This window comes from Coffea eugenioides, chromosome 2, assembly GCF_003713205.1.
Source record: "Coffea eugenioides isolate CCC68of chromosome 2, Ceug_1.0, whole genome shotgun sequence".
NCBI classification, from domain to species: Eukaryota; Viridiplantae; Streptophyta; class Magnoliopsida; order Gentianales; family Rubiaceae; genus Coffea; species Coffea eugenioides.
In genome coordinates this window covers 23,930,108-23,954,576 of record NC_040036.1, presented here as the reverse complement: position 1 = coordinate 23,954,576, position 24,469 = coordinate 23,930,108, and the positions used below count along the sequence as shown (strand labels likewise).

The 24,469-nt window shown below is 36.2% G+C and overlaps 1 protein-coding gene across 1 annotated transcript; it reads right to left on the bottom strand.

Annotated features, from left to right (window-relative positions):
- Positions 1–288: 288 nt before the first annotated feature.
- Positions 289–24,356, bottom strand: LOC113757990 (UDP-glucose:glycoprotein glucosyltransferase). The gene is made up of 37 exons (XM_027301042.1): positions 24,027–24,356; positions 22,772–23,218; positions 22,504–22,657; positions 21,819–21,990; positions 20,264–20,337; positions 18,641–18,737; positions 18,441–18,553; positions 18,203–18,318; positions 15,603–15,660; positions 14,431–14,583; positions 14,233–14,331; positions 13,998–14,159; positions 12,676–12,744; positions 11,786–11,868; positions 11,465–11,627; positions 10,815–10,949; positions 10,603–10,708; positions 10,393–10,487; positions 10,209–10,321; positions 9,848–10,058; positions 9,318–9,386; positions 8,473–8,615; positions 7,967–8,068; positions 6,786–6,933; positions 6,091–6,147; positions 5,880–6,010; positions 5,656–5,744; positions 5,176–5,531; positions 4,957–5,052; positions 4,714–4,778; positions 4,307–4,409; positions 4,030–4,188; positions 3,732–3,872; positions 3,535–3,578; positions 3,334–3,448; positions 1,116–1,268; positions 289–1,015 (listed from the first exon to the last, which is right to left on the bottom strand). The coding sequence occupies exons 1-37, from the start codon at positions 24,185–24,187 to the stop codon at positions 839–841; spliced, it is 4,929 nt and encodes a 1,642-aa protein (XP_027156843.1). The 5' UTR covers positions 24,188–24,356; the 3' UTR covers positions 289–838.
- Between the last annotated feature and the right edge of the window lie 113 nt (positions 24,357–24,469).

The following is a 24,469-nucleotide window of genomic DNA, read 5'->3' as shown; positions in this document are numbered from 1 at the left end:
CATGGAGACTAATAACTACGGATCCATTTTTTTCCTTTTTCTTTTTTTAAGAATATCAAGAAACCATTGAGTCATTACTCCTACCATAGACAGATTGAGAACTTCTAAATTGGCATAGAATCAACAAGACATATTTGCTTCTTTCGGCCGTATAAAAAGGGCAGTCGTCCATCTTTTAGTTAATTGGACTTCATCTTTGTACAATTCATCCAATGTCCCTCGTAAAGAATTCAGCCGCGACCATGCTGCATCAAGGCAATATTCCAAAAACCAAGAGGCGATCGAACCTACTTGTAACCAGACAGCAGGGAAAAAAGGCAGAGAAGCCTTCTTTCCGTATGAATCATAATCCTCAACTTGATTTGTTTTTTAAGACATACATCTCACTGTTTCTGGATAATTTACCAGAAATATCCAATAGGGAACAAAATTATATGGATCTACAGTATCTAGCATCGTATTGTTTTAACACTAGTTAAAGAGACTCCTATGGATTTTTGAACTCCCGAGTAACCCATTAGAAGATGATGCTTAACCCAAAAAAAAAAAAAAAAAAAAGGTAGTATACGTAGCATCTCCAGTATCTGTAAATGGGCTTCCAACAAAATCAACTTAGATAAATGAATGCAGTTCCAGGGCTTGATTAAGAAAGAAACCCATAACCACATAACAGATGCAAGCTCATAATGTAGCTCTCCATTAGCATGCTGTTCCCCAACCAGGCAAACTACGACTACAAAATCTGCCAATGTGCTGTCAAAAGACTCATGAAAGGGCAAAATACAGCATCTGTTACGTTTGATCTTCAAACTCCGGGAGTCCATTCTGATACTGTTGCTTACAACTCTGACTTTGATTCCCAATCTTCTGATGAATCATGAATGGTTGAACTTTGTGATTCAAGAGGTAGTGCTACTTGCTCTTTGAGATCAATAGGTTCCCCTGAAATTTTTGCTGTAAATTGTCTTGCTTCTAAGTCAAGATCTGGCCACTCTACAACAATTCTTTTTGCACCCTGTAGTTCAGTTAGACACCAGAACAGATTAAAAGAGGAGGAGAAAAAGCGAAAAAAAAAGGGCTTATTATGAGGCAATTCTCAATAAAATAAGAATCACCTGAAGCTTAGGTTCCTTGGTCATAGGATTGTTGCAGAGATCTATTGTTTTTGCCTTTGATTTAGTTGCGTTGCCACACCATGACTCACACCACAGCCATTCTTGTGGGAGCGAAAAGATGGGTACTAAATGCTGGGCATAGTTTGGAAGGTCCTAAGAGAGGAATGGCATTCTTAGTACCAAAAGAAATGGACAAGAACAATAAATATTGCTATAAACTTCAGAAATACTTGAGAAAATCTTGTTACACAAACTTCACCTAACATCAAGAGAGACACTTGTAGCTCTTTTAAGAGCATAAATATTAGGCGCCGCTTGGTACGAGGGTTCAGGAATCAAGAATTGGAATCACCACCACATTTGTTGCTTGTTAAAGAGGTATGGGCATTGAAAAATTGGAATGAAATCTAAAAATCTGGTGACTCTTATGTTGGGACGTTTTGGTTGATTACCAAATTTGACTCCTAAATGAAACATAAAAAATCCAAAAATAAATAGGAATCTTCTCTCCTCGAAATCTCGTCTGTTCCTGTACTTCTACCCTGACCACGTTGCATCTTCACCCGACATTCTCCTCTCTCTCCCTCACCATCCCTGTGTAAAAATTCACCTTCTTACTCCACCTTCTTGTTCGTCACCGACGTCGGACCTCTTTCCTCACTCATATTCTCCTCCCAAAACCAAATTCTGCTACTTTTTATGGTTTAATAAACCTACAGCGTAGTTCTTTAAAAACCTGACTATCAGCAAAATTTCCACCTAGAAACAGTAGTCGGCAATCATAAGGTATGTGGGTGGTTTTGGCTGCAAAAGATACCCAGAACCAAAGAAGATGATGAAGTTTGTAGTTTGAATTTAGATCTATCTTAGATTGGAAAAGCTTGGAAATCTTGAGGCTAAATACAATAATTGTAGGAGCTCCAAAGTAGCAGTTAATTGTGATTCTGTTTGAGTTTGCCAGCAGTGGTGGTTCAAGGAAGAGCTGCTGCCAATTGGCCGCCAAAGCTGGCGGTATGTCCAGCAACGAAGAGGGAAAAGGAAAATAATATTTTTTCCTGATACCTAAACCTAAAAAGTTTTTACCAAGCAATATACATTGGAATGATCACACAGGGCCATACCCATACTAATTATTTATATATAATACCAATTCCAATTACAATCCCGGTTCACGAACCAATTGGACCCTTCATAACAGTTTCAATAACTGTCCACAGTCAGACATTCAAAGACTGTCTTAACTCACTCCAGGTAATGTTCAATTCCAGATATACGCCCATGTCATGGCGTACACCTCATACACAGACATAATTCAAACTATATCCAGTACCTTCCCTTACCATAGCACCTTTCCGCTCCTCAAATAAAACATCAGACACACACAGGCACAAATACTCAAAAATGCCATGAATACAGACACAAAAGTCAACCAAAAAAGACCCCCTGTTTTTGCTGAAAATTCCTTTTAAGTAGATAACAAGATCCAAACCATATTTAACAGTTTCAACCAAGACAAAAAAATCAAATTTCAGAAACTAAAGTTGAAAGCAGATGTTAAAAATGTTAATATATTCGGATAGCAGAGTATACATGTTGAAGTTCAAATTCAGCTCTGATAATTGCAAACATCTGCAACTCCAAACCCCTCTGGAATTTTTGGGAAATCAAAATGTTGGGAGTTAATCTCTTATATGCTTGTGTTTGAGCATGTGCCCTTTGGGATTTGAATGTGGAACACCCCCCCTAGCATGACGTGGCTACTAAATGAAGTTCTGTTCAGGGATATTTGGGGTGTTTCTTATCCTCTCCCTTTGAGTTTGGAAGGTGGGATAAGAGTTGGGGAAATAGTTAAGTGGCACAATGTGTGAAAGGGGAGCAGGTTCCATGGAATTGTTTAACATTGCTAAAGGTACATCATCAGGACCCCAACTGCATACAGCTAGACAAACCTAGGGTTCCAAAGTATTCACCATGTCTGTGTACTTAAGAATAGTACACACAGAGATCTACACTCAATAAACAAGTTATGCTCAAATATATTTTTTACAAGATTCACAATTTCTCAGCATTGTTAACAACCTGTAGATTTACATGAATTTCTATTTTTAAGGTGATATTTTAAGCAAGAAAACAACACACAACCAGAATAATGAGCTATTTAGGGTAAAGATAAACCTAAGTGAGAAAAAAATATTAATAAATCAAAATACTGACTAACCTGGTCCAAATTAGAAAGACTGTTTGGATCTTTGCTGAGAGTTTCATAGAACACTCTTAACTGATCCCCAGCTGCAGTTTCTCGAAACTTGATGAGATCAACAACGTACAAAGCACTACAATGGAGTACATGCATGACAGATCTAGCTACATCAAGAATTTCTAACACTAATACTGGATAAGTTCAAAGTTCTATACCTACCTAATATGATATGGTCTTCCTCGCAGATGTTCCTTCCAAAAACCCTGTCAAAGAAGTTGGAATATTCAGGCAGCAAAAGTGATGATACCATCAGGTGTTCGACCAATATCTACTAATGTGCTCTTTGAAACACACAGAGAGAGAATGGGGGATGCAGGAGGAAGGACTTTTGAATACAGAAAGTAGGTTGTGTGCACCTGTTTCCAGAAACGATAACCATCCATCTCTTTGTTGTTATCACAGAAAGGGGTGTATGCGAGGGGTCGTCCTTTTAAATTCATGTCATAAAGTTCTCCCATATCAGCCCTGACAATCTGATCTGCATCAACAAATATAACCTGCAGGTTTGAACAATCAAGGATTTCAGTGTTAGCCCCTTCAAATAATGCATGCAAACACAAGTCAAATAAAGGAGGGGTGGGGATGGGGGGCAGCAGATGCTAACTCAATCAAGAAGCATATCCCAGTAATGCATAAGCAAGAAAACTAAACCACCTTCTCCAGAGCAAGAGGGAAAATGACATCAAGAAACAAGATTTTGTATGCCCATATAATTCGCTGCTTCTCTTTCTGTTTGTGTAACCATGTAGGCCATTTGTAGGTAACTAACTCGTACTGAAAACCATATTCTTGTGCCATATGTGGAATTACATCCTGCACAACAAACGACAAGTATATCCTCAGACATTTCAGACAACTGAAAAATACCAATCTGCTCCAAAAAATAACAATTTTCAAAGATCAGGAGGAATAAAATGAGAAACCACAAAACCTTGAATTGAGGAGAAAGGTAGTTCTTTATAAACCAGAACTTCACAGGTCTGCGCGTGTTCTTCAGGACACTCAGCATCATTATTTTCAAGAAGCGTTCATAACTGTGGAAACAGAATCTAATCAGGCAACCAGAAGGCGGAATAATAAGTAAATTTAAGTCCAAGAAGAAAGACCAGACAAATATTCCAAAACAAATGAGCATTATTTTCAGGAAGCGTTCATAGGTCCTTTCATGTAACACTAGCTAGATATTTTTGGACATATACCTAATTTTATGAGTACATTGTTACATATAAATACTATCTCAGGATGCTCCACGGCACAAACAACGCTTCAGAGTCACTGGACATCATTGTAATGCAGAGTGGATAAAGGAGAAAGGAAGATGCAGAAGATGATACTCACAGGTGCCCAGAAGCAACAGAAAATATATTTATCGTTTTCCCACGTCGACCAGTATTCCCATGCTCCTAAACAAAGGTGTGTAAGCTTATCAATCATTGGCAAATACTGTTTTTAGGTTCCTTGGAGCACCAAGCTTAGTAGAAAGCAAAGGAAACATATGTACTATTAAGCCAACTTCATACATGATGCTAACACCTTGGGCCAAAACTTTACATTTTTGAGATAAATACAAAATATAATTACCGCTGAAGTGCTTTCAATCTTCTTAGAACGGTCACTGCCACCAATAAATCCTGAAGCCCATTTAAGTAAATTAGAGTTCCAACTCTTCTGATCTCCCTGAACCATTAACAGACAAATGGTATTAACAGCTTACAAGCCATCCAATAAATGCCATGTACCTCAAACTTTATGACAAGTCAAAATAAATAGTAGATACTGTTGACAGAATAAATTGCCCACATTTCTGTTTTGTCTTGAATGACTTTCGTCACTATCAGAAGCAAGTAATAATTTCTCATTTTCCTTGCCCTTTCTCTTCAACACTTCCAAGTGAACTAGTTTGCCTCGCAAATCATTTATTGTGATCTGCTTTGACAAAGTTGTGTACGGACTTCCATCACCATCCTCTTTCATGACATACAGCTCGGAGCTTCTACCCAGTGCAAGCTGCAGGTACCAAACCCCAGGAAAGACTTTCATTTGCCAATACCCCAAATTGGCCATGACTAGAGTATCAACCAAGTGTGGTGTACTCTTGGTACCGAGGATCAGCTGAAGGCCTCGGGGAGGTTCATGATCCTTCTCTGAGCAATGACCTGTAAACATAGTCATCACTTGGCGTGAGAAAATGATGCACGGATGACTTTATGCCTGTAAAATACTAGTAAAACCAAACAACATTCAAAATATTAATCTTGTTAAGTGTTTGAAACCCTATACCTGTAAGAACAAGAGCTTCAAGTTCAAACACTGCTTGCAATGTTCTGGCATCACCTAGGTTTTCAAGCAGTATATTGTCCAAGTCATGGCTAAAAACACCAAGGCAAAGAATTAGAAATATTTCGTTTGGAGGAGAGTTGCATAACACAAAGGGACAAATAAAATTAATTTAGCATGTAGAGATGTGAGTAAATTCAATAGAGAAAACAACAAGAAAAACATACATAGCAATTACAGGCTCAACAAGCCATGGCTCTGGAACATCAAGATTCATTGTAAGAGTTTTAGACAGTGGCATATTTGCAAAGAAGGCTTTGGGGCCATAAACTGTGTCATCAATACTACTGAAGTCATCCTGCCAAAATCATTTACTAATAAGATCACCAGTCAAAACATTCTAAAAAGGGTCAAGAGGATGTGATGGCTTGATGATACCAGTGTGGGAACTACATATCTGTAGTAATTCTTCAACGGAAGATCAACAAGGGAACTCTGCAAGGAAAATATCACAATATTGTTATCTTCATATACAGCTTCCCAATGATTTCAAATTTTCAACACGAGTTATAGACTTATAGCAAGAACTTCATCACAAAACATACAGAAATGCAAAAACAAGTTAAAAGTAGGATAAACATAATTTGTTGAAGGCAGGGCAATTGACTCCAATATGTTGTAGGATAATCAAACTACAGACACCCCCCACCCCACCCCCCCCAAAAAAAAAAATAAGGGTCTTTTTTTTTGAGAATCCAAATAGTTAAGATGACAGAAGTCACACTCTGGTTTTGTTGGAAAGGTTTAATTTTCAAACAATAAAATTCTAAGAGACAGAATTTGAAGAGAAAGGGCACATTGGCAGAAAAACCAAAGGAGACATGAAGCAAGAAACTAGTTCCTCAAGACACACACTATGTAAAGCACAGACTAAAATGAAAAGTAAAGTTCATCTTTTCATTTATCTTTAGGTATAAGCGACCTATTTTGGGGAAAATAAACCAATATGGAAATTAATACCAATCATCCAGGTTCTTTTAGGCATCAAAAGAACCAATTATACAAAAAAAAAGCAAATAAACAGAAGTATTATCAACAAAAAGCACATTCATTATGGTTCTGAAATAACATACCACTGGATTAAGTACCAGCCTCATGCTTGGCTGAATGTACTTCGACAAAAAGCGAAGAAGAGACGATAATTTTTGACCAGAAGAACTCAAAGGATCAATAACAGCATCAATGTGAATGCTTGAATCTTCATTGTCAAGTACAACAGCACTGGGCATTACCAAAAAGGGATCAAATGAATTTAGTACACAAGCTTTTTCAAATGAAAGGGCATTAATCATGTTCCAGGAATTCAGGAGTGCAACCAAAGAAGATGTCCATGTTCGAAAAATTCAATAAGAATCTTCAAGATGTGTTTCAGCATGTAATTATTAAAAATCACCAAAAAAAAAAAAGAGTGAAATCAACTAGGTAGTCTGCAGCAACAAGCTTATTTAAAAAAAAGGACTCATGAAAGCTTGTGCACAAGCACACCTGTATTGAAGACTGCACCTTTTTGGCACAACACAGAGAAATACGACAAAGAAAGTACAAGTCAGAAAAGACAAAGAAATAAGATCTTGTGATTTGTTCAGATGAATGTGCCAACGTTAAAATCACAGCAATTCACAAAGATCAGAGCAGTTATAAAAAATCCTAAAGTCTCTTCATGCACTAGGTCTTCATCCATAGCCTTTGCTAATTCATGGCAAACAAAAACGTTGAAGAAAAAATTTATGCAGAAAGAATCCTGAAGTAAAAGATAAAACTTGCAAGAGAAACCTCATTCTCTGGCACAGGTGATAATAAAAGAATAAGTAATTAAACTCTGAGCAGTCATTGTGAAGGACTTCATGTAACTTAACCAAAATTATTTTCTGATAACTTTTAGCACCATGAATGTGGAAAAGCATAAATGGTGAATGCTTGAGAATATTACACAGTATGTTTAAGCACACGAACTTGGGCAAAACAGATTTTTCAGGAAACATATGTCCCTAACGGAAGGGCCTTTAACATTTTTCAGAATGAGCATTTTCCCTGATACTTCTTCCCTCTGCAGAAACATTCAAGGAAGCAGGTAATTTTCAAACCCGGTTAGCAGCTGAACATTGATATGTGCAAATCATGTAGTTACAAAGATTAATAAACTATGGAAAACTTGGTAATGAAGTTAATTAGCCTCAACCATGATTCCAAGAAAGAAAAATATTTTCACAAGGACAATTGACCATGTTCAGGCAATATTCAAGATTGAGCTAACCTGCAGGTGGAGCTCAAAATTTCAAAGCGAGCACTTTCAGAACTCCGTTCTCTCATAGCCATTGAAGACGAGATGGACAAGATGATGTCACTGATGAATTTGCTACAAGGACAAAGCATCATCCAGACATTTAAACCAAAGTTTTTTAAGTATTGCAAAACATAAACTGCTGAAAAAGGAAAAGTATGACATCTATTATGAGCAACATCACAGGATCTATAACAATAAGCTATATTGATAACCCTAGTTCTTTTTCAAAGACTTCTAAGTGGGAGGTGAATAAGGTTTTTCATATACAGGATAATGTAGAAAAAAAGAGGTCAGAGATGCAGACGATAAATCAGAGGTAACCATTGTGACGTTGACAGAATCTGCTAGCTTCCACATTACTTTTCATTATCACTAAGCAAAATTCTATTGGATACTACAATGATGAATATTAAAGAAACAAATTCTCTTTTGGGACTATTAATATCATTTAAAACAAACCAACAACAGGAACATACCTTGTCAACAAGTCAGGATCCATGTCCTCCCATTTTAATTCTTCAATGATGTCAGCAATCTGCTTTATGCGTTGTTTAAACTCTATTGACTCTAAAAGAGACAAATCATGGCTCAAGAAAACACCACCACCAACAGGAACCACCTAGAACCACAAAATGAGATTGTAGAAAAATGACTGGTATATATGTATGAAACTACTGATCAATTGGAAAAAAAAAAGAACAAATTACTGATCGAACACAAACTAACACAGCAAAAACTGCAGTTTATGAATATCAATATCCCAAAAAAGTTCTTTTGTAATGTGATTTAGGGTAAGATTAGATAGACGGATTGCAAAACTTCAGATCCATGGCATCAAATCCAATTATACACGTTTGTATGATTGAGAACATAATGTATCACATCCTAGGTCAATTCGATCAAGTTTAAATGCATGAAACTCCATGGAATATTGAAATCATTGTCTCATTTTTATTCTAAGATAACTTTCAATAATGTACTTAAAACCTTCAAAAATACTCTCTGTGCAAGTTACATAATGTATCACATCCTAGGTCAATTTGATCAAGTTTAAATGCATGAAACTCCATGGAATATTGAAATCATTGTCTCATTTTTATTCTAAGATAACTTTCAATAATGGACTTAAAGCCTTCAAAAATACTCTCTGTGCAAGTTACATAAGACAAGCTAAGAATGGACCAAAAATAAGGAGACTTAGATGTCAATACTACTGCATTTCAAATCACTCCCAAAATTCAATCTACCAATCAAAATCCAAAAATTCTCCAAACCAGATTCTAACTTCAATGAAGCATAAGGCACCTCAAAGCAAACTCACCCTCCCATTTGTGATAACTGCGTTGACACCAGAATGAAAACCAAGTTGCCTGTACAAAAACTGTGCTACCTGCACATTTGAAGGGTTAATGTCAGCTAGTATTTGACCACGTTACAAGTATTCATGAGTAACTGAAAGTCTGATGAAACCTGTAAAGATGTTGGAATGGCTAAAACTTACAACTCCGAATTGTCAATGTTTATTCAAATACCACAATGACCCTCCCAAAAAAACAAAAATTGCTTTATAAACCTTTTTCTTGTTGACTGATGTTCTATGTGGTATCAAAATGAGAGAGTATAGTTAAAAGTGAGCCTCGAAATTAAATACTTGACCTAAAAGGCTAAAACCTTTTAAATGCCATTATAAAGTAAAAACATGAGAGACTATGCCCTTTTAATCTTTGCCGAGAGTACTAAAGCAAAAAAAGAAATGAAGGCTACATTGAACGGTAAAAGAATAAGAATGTTATATCTTATTCATCTGTGTAGAAGTCAAAATTCAAAAGGAGAAAAAAACATGATGCAAACCTTAATCAAGTGATTTTTCAGTTTACCAACTGAAAAAGTGGAAAGAGGGGATTCATAGCCCTTGGATGGCAATCCACTTGCAACAGCTAAGTCAACAACTTTATCAATAAACTCTTGGCTTTTTTCATTATCTGGAGAAGTTGATGTCATGTACTCCCGTTCATACAACGAGCATACTTGATCCAAAAATTCTAAAACGCCTTTCTTATGACTGCATAGGCCCATCAAGCATTATTGGGGAATTAGGAGATGTCAAATTAAAAAGGTAAACAAAACATAAGCACTCAATATACACATGAAATAGGACCAATTCAAGAATCAACTAGCTGAAACTGTAAAAAGTAGGAAATTTTCGACAAACCTATGAGAAGATGCAGCTATTTCAAAGACTTTCACGAATATGTAACTCAGTGAATTAGCTTCCTCATTAGAATTAAACAACACACCTAAACGTGCAATTTTTGAACCTCCCATCTGCAAACAGAATAAAGGTCCTAAATTCCCACAGATAACTGCAAGGTATAAATGATAAAGGATGCAATTACCAGATAACTTAGTCCTTCGCGAAGCATTTTAATCCCTTTTTTTGAAGTAAAATCGACAGCGAGAAGATGAGACACGGGCTTTATATCATCCACAGCTAGTAAAATAGATGAAGAAGAGATTATATTCGAAAGATACATTTAAAAACCCAATAACTACTACAACTGCATTTAACTTTGAAAATGGATAGTTCAAGCTAGGCTACAACTTACTATCAGAAGAATGCAGGTAGCTAATCTCATTTATCCAAGACCCATTTCTGAGAATCGACGCAGATAAGGAGACCAACTTTGGTTTAACTTTTCCACCAGCTATAATCTACAGCATTAGAACAGAACAGAGACGACTTATATATGCAAGTTAACAGGTCCCATAAGCATTCACAGCAGATGAAGTCTATAGATTGGAGTCAAATTTTCAGTACCTGAGGATTATAGCGCTGGATGCCACTTTCTGCAAGAAACTTGTCCAGAATATCTGTATTTGAATTTATGAGGCCATAATAAACTTGTTCCTGTATCCTAGGAAGCTCATCATTCATGGCATTAAAAGGCGCCTCCTGGATAATCAGAATGATATCACCATATTAGTGTTTCAATCTATTCCAACTTTATAGATTAAATTTCACCACATTGCAATTCAGACACTGAGGTTTCAGAGTGATGTAACAATCCATGCAAGCAAAAGAAGTTGGATCACTTACGAACATGTGATGTAACAATCCATTCAGACACAGGGTATTAGAACACATATAAAAAATTTAGCTCAAACTACTAAAAGAAGTTGGATCACTTACGAAAAAGAGGAATTATGGCACAAACAGACACATGACGAATTTGACCTGAATTTATCTAGCAATCCGTAGGGAAGAGGGAAAATCGTCCAAAAAGCACTTTGAACCCAAAAAAAAAAAGGATAGGCATTATGAGGTAAGCACCACAAAAAATTTCAGCTGTACAACAGTAGATAGTGAATCATATCAATAGCTGCAAGTAAATGCAAATAGTTTTCAAGCAAATCCTAAGAATTACATATAGTGCAAAAAAATTTTTAAAACAGAATTGGTAGCTGTACCTCATTAGAGTCATAGACAAGCCCATTCATCAAGAGGCAGCATTGCAGCTTGGCCAAACCAAGCTTAAAAACAAACATGGAGCTTTCTTGAGATAGCTCATGATATGTTTTCTCCTTTTCGAGTTTCAACAAAATATCTTGAGGTGGAGTTTTTGCGGAAGGTCTGAAGATATAATGTCAAGAAAATAACCATATTAATGCTGTACAAGTAGCAAGAGAAACTGCACAAATGTCTACTTTGATGTGGATACACAAAAAAATATGAATAACTATCGGTATCTTACATAAGATGTATAATATGTAGTTATTTTGGAAACTTACAATAGGGTTTCCACAAAAGCTCCTTCCACATGATGAATTTCAGGAGCCTCTTCAGGGGCAGATTCAACGCGCAGCTTATTTACCTGCATTTTCCATGGAAGGCAATCTACTTAGTTATGTTAAATGAACTAAGAGACTGGTGCCCCTTGATGCACTCAGAGCTGAAGAATCATATGCACAAGAGTGATCTACAAATCCATGCATTTTGTTGCTGTAGTCCCAAGTCCCCCCCCCCCCCCCCAACAAAAAAAAAAAGAAAAAAGAAAAATGTGCACTGCCAGATGAAAAGAACAGAGGTTCCCAATCGTGTGTTACTAATCCTCTGGCAAACTCATCATTCTATAACAAATGACAGATTGATTTGCCATATTCAATTTCCAAGAATAAGATATTGAAAGAAGGAACCAGATTAATACAGTAAAAATGATGCAATATTGAAATGTAGACCTTAATACATGAACCACACCTAAACTAGACATGTTTCAGAAGGCCAGCATCATCAAACAATGCTTAGCCTAACCACACTCCTGGTCCTGGGATATAAGACAGTTAATTATTTACACATGCAATAGCCCACATGCTAATTCCTATGTTTTATCTGGATTAGTATAAAAGACGCAGATTGCAGGCAACACAGTTAACAGACATTTCTTAAGCAAATCCACATGGATTATTCAGTACAAAGTTTTTGATCAATTTAAACATGACAATCTTTTTTTTTTTTTAATTTCTGTCGGCGATAAAACAGGTAGCTCAGTGGCACACACATTAATTGATGATTAGCAACAGACATATTGCATATTCTTTTTTTCGGCTGAAATATGAAGAAAGAAATTACGTGACAAGAATACTGCAGACCAACAATAATAGTAAAGAAACTAAGGACATACATTGCTCAAAAACTGGAAAGCCATTAGATTCCCATGGTTTTCCTTTATATGGAGGAAAAGACGAATGACCTGCAAATAGGATTACCAACAGTATCAGTTACTACTATACATTCAATTTGTCATTACTAACGTGAAACAAACAGAAAAAAATATTCAAACTGTTCAACATAAGACATTTCATTCACTCATAAAATTTAAGCTCTTTCCTGACAGAATATTGTCCACAACATAAGTACAAATTAGTCTTCATTTGCTTATCTGAATTTACAACATGAATCTTGATCTACTTACAGATACACTTTCCACCAACAACTAGAGATTTTATATCCATTCAAGATACTATTGTAGGTCAATCATGTCTTGAATAATCCTATCAGCTCCTCACTTTCGTTTCTGTGTGAGCAGTTTTTGGGTGCGGTGCTTACAGAGATAAACTACCTGCTCAATCTATGAACTCTTGCGTCATATTTAGAAAAACAACACAACAGCTTGGAGTTCATTTCCATTAGCTTGGAGGGTAGTTTATTGGTATCACTGTACTGAGAAAAGAATCGATTAGGCAGCCTCTTTCCTTATAACAGGTGAAGGGCTCATGCCACCAAAGTATCTGGAACCAAAGACCTTGACTCCAAGCCTTTAATTTGACATTTCCCAAATTTGCAATGAGCCAGCTTAGGAAGTTATTGAGTTAAATATTATATGTTTTGAATATGTGTTTTTCATCTATAAAACTTCAAAGGACTTTGGTAATTTAACTAGTGGGTTGGCCATTGATTCACTGGATGATTGCATGATCACACCAGGTTAGGCGTGCATTTGTACTCCAAACTAGAGTCCAGAAAGGTGTAAAGGTCAAATTCTTGGAACCAAACCCAAGTTTACTTGGTCAAGGTAACAACTTGGTCTCCAAAACTACTCTGTTTGCAATTCAGGCCCAAGATTTACCAGAAGGAACAATACCAATGAGTTTCAAAGAATTGCAGGCAAAGTAATTGTGAACTCTGTTACAGAAATTACCACCCCAGTAATCCTTGGTATCAAGTGCTGAAGGTAGAGGCTCTTATGAGCAAAGTCTAAAAGACAAAACTAAATCATATCACTGAATGAGAACTAGATAAAACAAATTAATGCTCATTTTTGTAATTCCTAGAAGAAGCACTTCAATTGAATCATAACAGATAAGTTTTTCCAGGATTACCAAGGAAGAACAGGCCATGATTAAATTTTTTCTTTTAATTTTTTCCAATAAGAGGATAAATAGCAATTACTGTTCTGACTATAGATGAGGGTTCTAACAATTAGAATAAGATGGATGCCATTACCAAACTGGAAACGTCTTCTTCAGATTTAAGGTCATCCTCCAGACTACGTTGGAGCTCATCACCATTAGCTTCAATCTTCTGGATTATGTTCGCAGAGTACAATATCACACCAAATCTCATAGGCAGGTTATTCTCAAATAAAGAAATAACCATCTCGATGGTCTGCATGATTTTGAAGGTTACATGAGCAATTAAAACATTAAAAAGTAGAACATCTAACAGACTAGTAACTTGCCTCAAGCCCACAAATGGAAGCTGGATCCAAAACATAAACTGCATGATATATGTTTTTACGAATATATCGTAATTGTCCAGGGAAAACTGGCATAAGAATCTACATCAAAAAGAGAGAAAAGTTTGTTTATGGACAATATACAACCTAAGCAGTCTAAAGCTACAAGAAAACACAATACAATTCAACTTAAAAATTCACCTCATTTATACTGCTGCTCCAACGCTTATATATGATGTCATGCTCCAAATCATTGAGATAGTGAACATGTGTAGAACGAAAATCTACTCGAATCATGTTGGATTCCGAAGGCGGTAGAATTGAAAGAAGTTTCCTCACATTGGTTGAAGGAATCTGGGGGTATTGATAAGCTATTAGTAATGTACCTCAAAAATGATCCAAAAAGTATACACAAAATCTTAGTACAGCTCTATCTTTCAGCTGCTTCTATTGAGAACCAAAAAACGAAAATTAATAAGTGTGTAGGCAAGCTGGTGGGAAAGAGGAAAAGAAAATCTGACTCTAGCCAAGATAACATTGATTGTACTTGCAGAAACAAACAAATACATAGAAAACATTGGCCAAAATTCCACAAACATAATAAATCCATAACCATACACATCACAAGTCTACATTCTTGGTACTATGAAATGGCACCTAAAGCAGAGAAATTTTTTCAATCGACATGCTTAAGTAGCATATGAGTATAGTAGATAGTAAACAGAAACAGAAAATAAGCTAACAGAGACAATCTTTAGTTTAAATATTCTGGCATATCAGATTCAAGCTTCTCACATCCATTAATAAAAGGCACAGCATAAGGATGTAGTTTTCATACTGCCTGGTGTCAATAAGAATGTTGATAACGCCATTGACCTTTTCTCCAAATGTGCTTGAAGGATTAGTGGTCTAATACTCGCACAAATGAAATACCACTCCAAAATTTATTGAAAAATATTACAGTATAAATTTACACATCTGGGAGAAAGGATGCAAAATTCATGCAAATAGCATTGTCAAAAGTTAAATAATGACTGAAGGAAATTATACATAATTAATTTAAGGTTGAGTTCCTTTAATCTGTGAAGTAGAATAAAGATTACACAAAGCATCATAGTACAAGGAGTATGATATTATTCTATCAAATGACTGACTATGGCAGTCTTCCCAGCAAACAGGTACATTGTATTTTCGAAACTCTAGAGAGGCCAGCAACAAAAAATAAATACGCTTTATAAGATTATCTTGTTTACTAGGCCAGGCGAAAAAAACATAAAAGAACACCCAGACACAATAGCTAAGACCACATAGCCTCTACTTTGCCCCTAAATCAAATTCTGTCACCAAATTTGAGAAAGATTTTGCTTTCTTACCTTCATTTTTGAAAATTGATCAGCCAATGATAACTCCTGCTGGACCATGTCAACCAACCTGACAATAAAGGAATAAAAAAAAAAAAGACACATACTTTCAGGAGATAAATCCAAATGGAAGTGCTGATAGTAAAAGCGAATGATGTACCTAAAAAGATTTAACTTTGTCCAACCGGACTGGAAAAACAAATTCGAAAAATAAAGTCAAAACTCAATTAGGTCACTCTTCAGTTGGTCTTCAGAAGCAACTTCTCTTCCTAACCTTTCAAACTCAGAGTCGAAAGGCCATGGGTGTTCCATTGTTCACCATCATTCTGTAGTAAGAGGTCACCAAGTGTGTGTGTGTGTATTGTCTCAGTTACTTAGAAATGGGTTATAGTAGCAGAGTCAAACAACAGATGGACCAAAAGGTTAACCTCCAACACTTCTTAACATCCTGGTCTACTTTCCAGTGCTAGCAGTCCAGTAGAATTGCAGGCAAACTATGAACCCCCTTAAGCAACTCTCTAGAGCAGCACCAAACACTATTAGATAAAGGATTCTAATAGTTATAAGGTGAACGAAGAATTTTTGCAAATCGACATGAAGAAGATCCAAAAAAAAAAAAGTTTAAGTAAAGGATGAGGTTCAAACTCAAAGAAATCATTTGTTATTACAGGACACCAACATAGGTTCGTAGGCCTCACGCTTTGCTTATGTAAAACAGATGAGAGAACACCAGCCAATAAAGCATCAGTTAACACTTGGTCTCAGTTAATCTGACTGAAGCAGCTTGAAACTCAGCTTGAAAGGGTTTTCAGGCTTTTTATTTCTCATGAGGTATACTATTTTTCTTTTTTCTTTCCTTTTGTGAGGCATACTGTTTACCCCTAAGCATTTGAATATTTTCTTAAGATGAAACCAGACTTGTATCAATTTTCAACAGAACAGCAAATTAACTGCAAAGGTATTCCAAAAGTTTGGAATCTTATAATGTAGGAAGCACTGAAAAGGTGCATATAGCATTATGAAAGAAGTCATTCAGACCTTGTTGAACAAAAAAATATCTTATCATCAAGGAAGCCTTACTAAATTATTGTCTGCAGGCATAAAGTGTCATAACTGTGGCTAAAGGAAGATAGCACTTCATGCTAATGTTTAGCCAATAAGAAGAGAGAGAAATTAAAGAGCCTCAACTGTTTGTTTGCTTCTCTATGTTTGGACTTGGAACAGATAATCTGTTCCCAAGTTGTATAGTTCTTTAGCAAGGATTAATGCTCTTGTGGTGTTGCCCTATATAATAAATTCAGGTTCTACAGCTATAAATTTGATGCTCTTATAGTGTTCATATCTGACTCCATAATTTGTGCACATGTTTTGTAAGATGGAATTATTTCACTCATCAAAAGAAAGTATCAACACGAACCATTCTTCCTTCCCAAAATTAGATTAAGATACAACTCTTTATATAGGTTTTAAGACCCATCCACAATGTACTAGCTGGATAAAGATGTTCAGCTTTCCCAAATTCGTATGGCTTGTGCATTAAAGATTTTTTGTATTCTAGAAAAAGATTCATTCTCCAAACATAAAGGAGTTGCAAGGAAAACCGGAAATTAAGAAACTTTTTCTCTTTCCCAATGAAATTTCATATTGTGTTTCTTTAACCCAAATGCTGGTAAAAAACTTTAATGAAGTAAATTAGAATCTAAATAAAACAAAATCAGCACAAACTAAAACAAGATGCAGCTTTGGACAGGTATGGCAAATAATATGCCATCAAAAACATTCTTCTCTTTTGGGCGATTAAAGAGTGAAGTACTGGGATAAAGAAAGTCATATGCTCAGTTCAACATCTCCCCTTAAAGGGACCATTTGTGTTTGCTTGAGCCCAAATGCTAGTGAAAAAACTTTTAAAGGAATAAATTAGAATCTAAATAAAACAAAATCAACAAAAAATAAACAATAATGAAGCTTTGGGCAGGTTCAGTAAATGGTACGCTGTCAAAAAGACTCTTGGGAGATTAAAAAGAGAGATTGGGGTGGAGAAATTCATATGCTCCAGTCAATATCTTCCCTTAAAGGACATCTAAATGGACACTTTAGTGCACAAAAAAAAATCTAATTCAAGCTGGTCCCAGACAAACCCATCACAAAGGCTCCCACTACAGTGGGATCTCAGTGGAAACAAGCCCTTGCAATCACAAGATGTAGCTGTGGTGCCTTTAACCTGTTCAAAGCAATCTTGAAGGAGCAACCCAGCCTACCAATTATATGTTCTTCTGAACTCAGGGATATAACACGGAGATATGCATAATTCATTGGTTATACAAATAAATTGTCCTTGAGATATTGGCAGTAATTGTTTCCTTATGAAAGAGAAAAACAAAATTCAGCTTATGGCAATCAATATCGTCCCTGTTAAATCATCGCTGACTTTTCACTCGATTTAGTTCCATGAGTCCTTGGTTTAAGAGTCATTATGCCACCTTTCCTGTAAGCCCTTGCCTAGACATAGTCTTAAGTCTCCTTCAGATAACAAATTTTAAAGGAAAATACGCCATGGACAGAATATAAGACTGGTAGAGAAAAAACAACTCAGCTGGGGATAAAAGCATTACAGATAAAGGTCAACATCTTCAATATTGATTAAGGCACCATTCAGAGCCAACAAAGACTTGCCAGGCGGGATCATTCTCTGATTTGCAATAATTTCATCTTTGATGGAATCATTGAGCTGAAAAGTATTGAATTACAAAAGGAATTTGTCAGCCTACATGTAATCTACATACAACTGAGAGCTAGTATTACATGAATAGCTTTCTATCGCACAAAAAAACTGCTATGCAAGATACCAACCTTCATACGAGACAAAGAAGAGACAATGCTAGGAAAGTTCTGATTGATTTCTTGCATTGACTGCAAAGGATCAGATGCATGAACTATCCTTTGTGCAGTTTGATGACCAAGATCTGGATTATGTTGAAAAATAAAATGTACTTCAGCAACCAACATAGTTTGGAAGCAATCATAACTAAGAGAGAAATCAGGATGATTACCTTTCAATTCCCAAACATCCAATGTGTCAGATATTGTGGATGACAACAGATAATCTCTGAAAGCCATAACCTCAGATGTTAATTCTGGCTTGCGTTCCTACTCAAGGAGACATAAACAAAGAACATAAGGTCTAGATAGCTGGGCAGGATAGCCAGTCTTCTAATATCATTATCATTAAATCAAATTCTAGGCTTGTTACAGCTAAGGAGCATTTAGACAAATGCTTCCTATAAGTCTCACCAGACAATTCATGCACTAGAACTTCCAACTTACAGATCTATCAGCAGGAATTCAACCTTGCCTACATCAATAAAAATACAACCCTTATCTTTTTGCAATGTTACATCAGTCAATGGGTTGCCTGATTTGTCATCAGGTTTATTCTCAATAATATCACCGTTAACCTAAAAAAGAGCAACACAGAAAAAATATTTTGAAGTAGAAAAATAGTCAATTGCAGCAGAAGCACAAATCACATGACAACAAGGGATGCCCTACTAAAATGAGACCTTAACCTAGCCCACATAACAGAGGTAGTAAAAAGTTTTAACAGCCTGCTTATTAACAAACTTCGAATAGCTGATCAAATATTTCACTCTCCATCTCCCATTGCTGTCTCTGTTCCACCTCAATACTGACAATGTTTGATAAAGGAACTGGAGGGATGTTCATGGCAGATAAGACATGTAAACCTACTGGCAAAAGGCCTGTAAAATTTGTCCTGTGGTAATGGCAGACAAAAATATTGTATCTAACTAATCATAAACTAGAACAGCTACTTACACAACTTATGCCCCCAATTCACAAAGGCAAGACACAATAGAAAAGGATTATCTTCCCAAAACTTAATGATAAGAAGCAATAAGAGGTGCTTAACAATACTCGAGGGTCCTATAACAACACTCTCAATATAACTGGTTTGTATTATTATCAAATGCGAAATTAAATTCCAATTAACTGCCACCAGTCACACCAGCTTTACATTTCTTAATATTTATACACTAATTAAAAAAAAAAGAAGCAAAATACACTTCTGAGATCATCACAACTGCCTGTTTTTACAGGATCCAGTCCACAACATAAGAACCTTGCACGATTACACCAAGGTTTTTCCTTACTAGTTAAAGGAAAGAATTTGCTAAAGAACCTCCAAACTTGATGAATAGATAGATTCTAAAAGCTCTCCCATCATGAGAAATCAATTTTTGGCTTGCAGAATAGGACCAATCAGTTAACCAAAAAATTATAGAATCACACTTAGTTCCAACTTCAATAAGAAGATACCTGTTCTTTTCCTACAGCTGCTCAATAAGAAATATTTTTAGATTTAAAAATTAAAAGAGAATACTATTTCACTGGCAGTTACCTGGATAAAAGTGGCCATAAAGATATAATGGGTTATAGGCCCTCCCCAGTACCCAAAAAAAATAATAATGAAATGGCCACAGAGAAATTCAGAGTCCACCTTCACTCAATTAAGGTAATATTTGTGTGTGTTGCACACAAACTAACTAGTATGTAGAAAAGTTTACACAATAATTGGTTTTAGTTTAATTGCAAGCCATAAAAGTTGATGGCACTGAACCAACACCCTAAATGAAATTACGATGGAGATAACTAACCAAAATCCTCGAGAAGATAAATCCTCTGACATCTTGGCTGAGATCTTCTGTATGAGGGTCTTCAAGAGTGACACCTGCAATGAAAATTAAAAATTTGATAACTTACATTGCATATAAAGACATTTGTGCTGGAAATATAACAGAGAGAATAAAAAAGGGTACTTTTCATTTGGAACCCCTGAAGTTTGGTAGTGGCGAGTAGTGACAAAACTTTCAAGAATGGCAAAAAAACCCCACTCCTAGGTTCCATCCAAATTTCTGATAATTTGTGGCAAAAGGGCAGCACTATACTGTCAATTCAACCAACCAACAACTGGGAAATACAGTATTTATCTCCCAATCCCCTTTACACAATCTGTCCTGCCTCTCTCACTGCCCTTTCCTTCCTATGTCCACTACTGAAGGGCTTTGCATTGATTACTTGGAGTGTAATATCAGTGTTTGATGAATTATAGAGTCAAAAAAAAATGAGAAGCAAGGATGGATGGGCCAATACATAGCATAACTAGGAGGGCAGGAACTCAACTCCATTGACATATGCATCGAGATCCAAGGTTTTCAAGGGAACTGTGAGGACCTTCGATGTCAAGATCAATACCAAAGCTACAGCTCACGACAAGTAATAAGACACTTGTCTGATTAAATTACACCTTCTAAACAGCTGCTCACTGGCGGAGAAAGCTACAAAATAATTCCTGATTTGAACAGTTCCATGGTTTCGTAAAAAATAATTACCAACCATCATTCTGTTGCCAATTATGGAAATCTCTCTCTTCATTTAGTTAAATCAAGTGCATGGTTCAACAAAACTCTCACACAACTTGTGGGAGGTGTAGAAATCCATCTGATTTAACAGCAATAATTAACTACAGGTTCACCTGAACTCTAGGATGTTTCAGAAGATGTTGCATTCAAGAAGTATTCCACAACACTCTTTATGGAACCAGCTTTTCAAATGAACCTATCCATACATCATAGATACTGTAGGTCTCATCTAATTTAACAGCAAAAGCTAATTGCATATATATTCACCCAGGATCTACAATTTTGGCAAGATGTTGCATTCAAGAAGTGTTACCATCACAGGTTCAACTGACCACCCACCTTTTTACAAAAACACCATTCATGGATCCTAGATGTTGGAATGGATTTCTTGCACCAAAATGGGACAAGTAAAGATTTACGTCTTCCCATAACTTCCCTCGGACAGAATTTCTCAGGGATAGTGCTTCAATTTGCATGGTTAGTAGTTTCTTTTTCTTTTTTAATTTAAACTATTTATTTCTGCAGAGCTAAATGGTTGTACGGGCCGTGAGAACTAAAATCACCTTATAGCAGTTCAGTGAATCTGGGAAAACAAAATCAATACTTCTCGGGGCATAAACTCTAGAGATTATAACTCGAATTACAGTACCTCATTAATGCAGAAGGCAACAAAAAGGATGAAAGAGAGATGAAAAACTATAGGAAATTGGTTAAATAGCAATTCATTCCTAGATAACATCAAATCCAGACACAGAATGCTACAGTGGAGTAACCTGAATAAAAAACAGACCTTTCTTAACAGCACTATCATCCATAGCTTTGTACTCCATGTTCTTCAAAGCAAGTTCCACACCATAGCCACCCAAGTTCACAGCATCTCTGGTACCAATGGCTCCACAATGACCAACTTTGGATTCACAGCCAGAAGGTAATATGGGTCTAACAACATAGGTGATCTTACCCTGCATTCAATCATGGAATGAATCAGAAAGCAATGGATAGCATTAACAAATTAAGAAACTAATGCTTCTTTCACAGGTTCATCAGATAAAAAACCATCATCCTTGGATGTGTGCTGTTAGAAGTACATTCACTGCTCAGTTAAGAGGCAATCTGTACATATTTGAAGAACAGAAAGAAAAACAAACAAAAACTGTACATGTGCATTATACACATACATACATATACGTATGTATATATTTGTTGCAACACATTTCAGATTAGAAAGGTAATCATTTTCTTTAGACATGGTAAACTTTTTAATCCAAATGTCAGAGCTCACAAGCATTTGTCTTATTTATGCAAGTGAAAGTGATCAGACTTAAACTTTACTTGACAACAAACAATTGTATTGCTATTCTAATGGTAGCTTTTCTTAAACCAGTAACTTATTAACAAAAGGTGGTGCCAAAGAAACAGCAAAATCAACTAAAATAACATGCAACAAAAACATTACCTAACTACTTAAGCCCTACCTGTCTGGCTGTGCCAACTAAGACATTGTGAAATTCCTTAAAGCAGTCCGTCCCAAGAGCTCCATACAGAATGGCAATAGGACTTCCAATACTTGAATCTGGATGGACATGATCAAATTCAAAAAGCTCGGGCTGCTGAAATGTATCAGTGGTTCTGGCAGTAAAAACAATATTGTTAAACAGTGTACTAACAACCTTCAGTGAGATAATTGAAAACCTTGTAAAATTAAAGAAAGAAATACAACATGAATTACAGAGCAAGACTCACGCTTTATCAGGATTTTCAAGCCAAAGTAGCAACTCATTTGCGTCAAAAAGTAGTGCTGCCCCAGTGTCAACCCAACAACATTTTCCATTAGGAGCTCTTGAGTTCACTCCCAAGAGCAACGGTTCAACTTTTTTGCTTTTGGCATTATCATTTGTTTCAAAACCTCCCTCATTGCTAGAAGCTGAGCTATCATCAACCAGAGGAAACGATGAAAGAGAATCCTCTGCTAACTGCCGATACAGCACTAACCTCGGCGATGCTGATCGAAGGGTGAGAGAAAATTCAAAAACTGATGCCAAAGGTTTGCTTAACAAAGACTTCCCATAGTTTACAATTGTTCTCAAGCAATCTTTTGCAGTATGAGAACCAGAGTCTTCACTTCCTTTGAGAAGCCAAAATTCAGTAAAATCCCAATAAAAATCTTTCCATTGACTAGACAGTAACTCCCTGTCAAAAGAACAGCAACATCTCATGAGACATGGAGAGTGTTTTTCCCAAACATGATTAGTAAAGAAACCTGTGAAAGCTAAGTTTCTTGACCCTATCAAGGATTCAGCATGAAAATTAACAAACTCAACCAAAGCTACTTATTATTAAAAATCATAAAAATCATCATTAATGTCATTTAAAGCCGAATTCAAGAACTACAACTACAAAATAGCACAAATTCAAGAGAAAGTAGGACATCCTCAGATGGTCAAGCTAATTTCTCATTTTCTCCAAGGACTCCCAGTATTAAGCACCAAAAACCTCAAAAAGCAGCTAAAAAGCTCCTGATTTTACTTGTACAACCACCAACACCAAAGTATTAAATATTGAACTCTGATCGGCAGATTAAAAATTCATTCTCAGAAAATAGCAGTACGGGTAAGTTTGGAGTGTTTTTCACAATTTAACGACACAAAAACAATCAAATGCTGACGCATTGACACTCCAAGAAAGCATAAGGGAGTCAATTATCTCTTTCATCTTTACCCTCCAAACATTTAGAAATTAGAACCCCACTAATAGGAGCATTAGAGAGAGAAAGAGAGAGAGAGGACCAATCACAAAGTTGGATAGAAAAACCAGCTTTACTCCTTCACTAGGAATTTTGATCATAACATCAGAGAAGAACTATCCAATAAAGAATACATTAGTAAAAACAGATTAATTACGGTTAACATAAATTGGAGGGAAAAATCCATAAATGATAAGAGTATCCTTTCCAACAAAAAATAACCATCCAAGCGTTTAATTCGTAGAAACAGCATACCCAGCTTCTAGAAGAAGTGGAGTACCAGACCACTTAGCCCTGAGAGCCACCTGTACATTTTTTGGACTGCGAGTTTGAGCAGAAATCAAATTCCCAGAAAGGCCAACAAAGAGAAGAACAACGAAAAATAACCAAAATCCAGATCTAAAATGGGGCTCCATTTGCTAAATCTTTGATCAAAACTGTCCCTTTTCAAGATTAACTGGTTATGGCCATTGATGAAAACCCAATTAAAGATAAAATTTTTCTGGGTTTTTTGATGGCTTCGAGAGGGTTATGAGAGTCCTGAAGTTTCGATTGTTTACAGGCACTGGCAGCGACTTTCGGACTTCACTGACTTCACTTCAGTGCAGTCAGCTGTGCAAGAGCATTTAGTGGGTTTACTCCAATAATAGGGCGGTTCACCTGATTCGCATATTCGAGGATTGGATCCAATTACAACG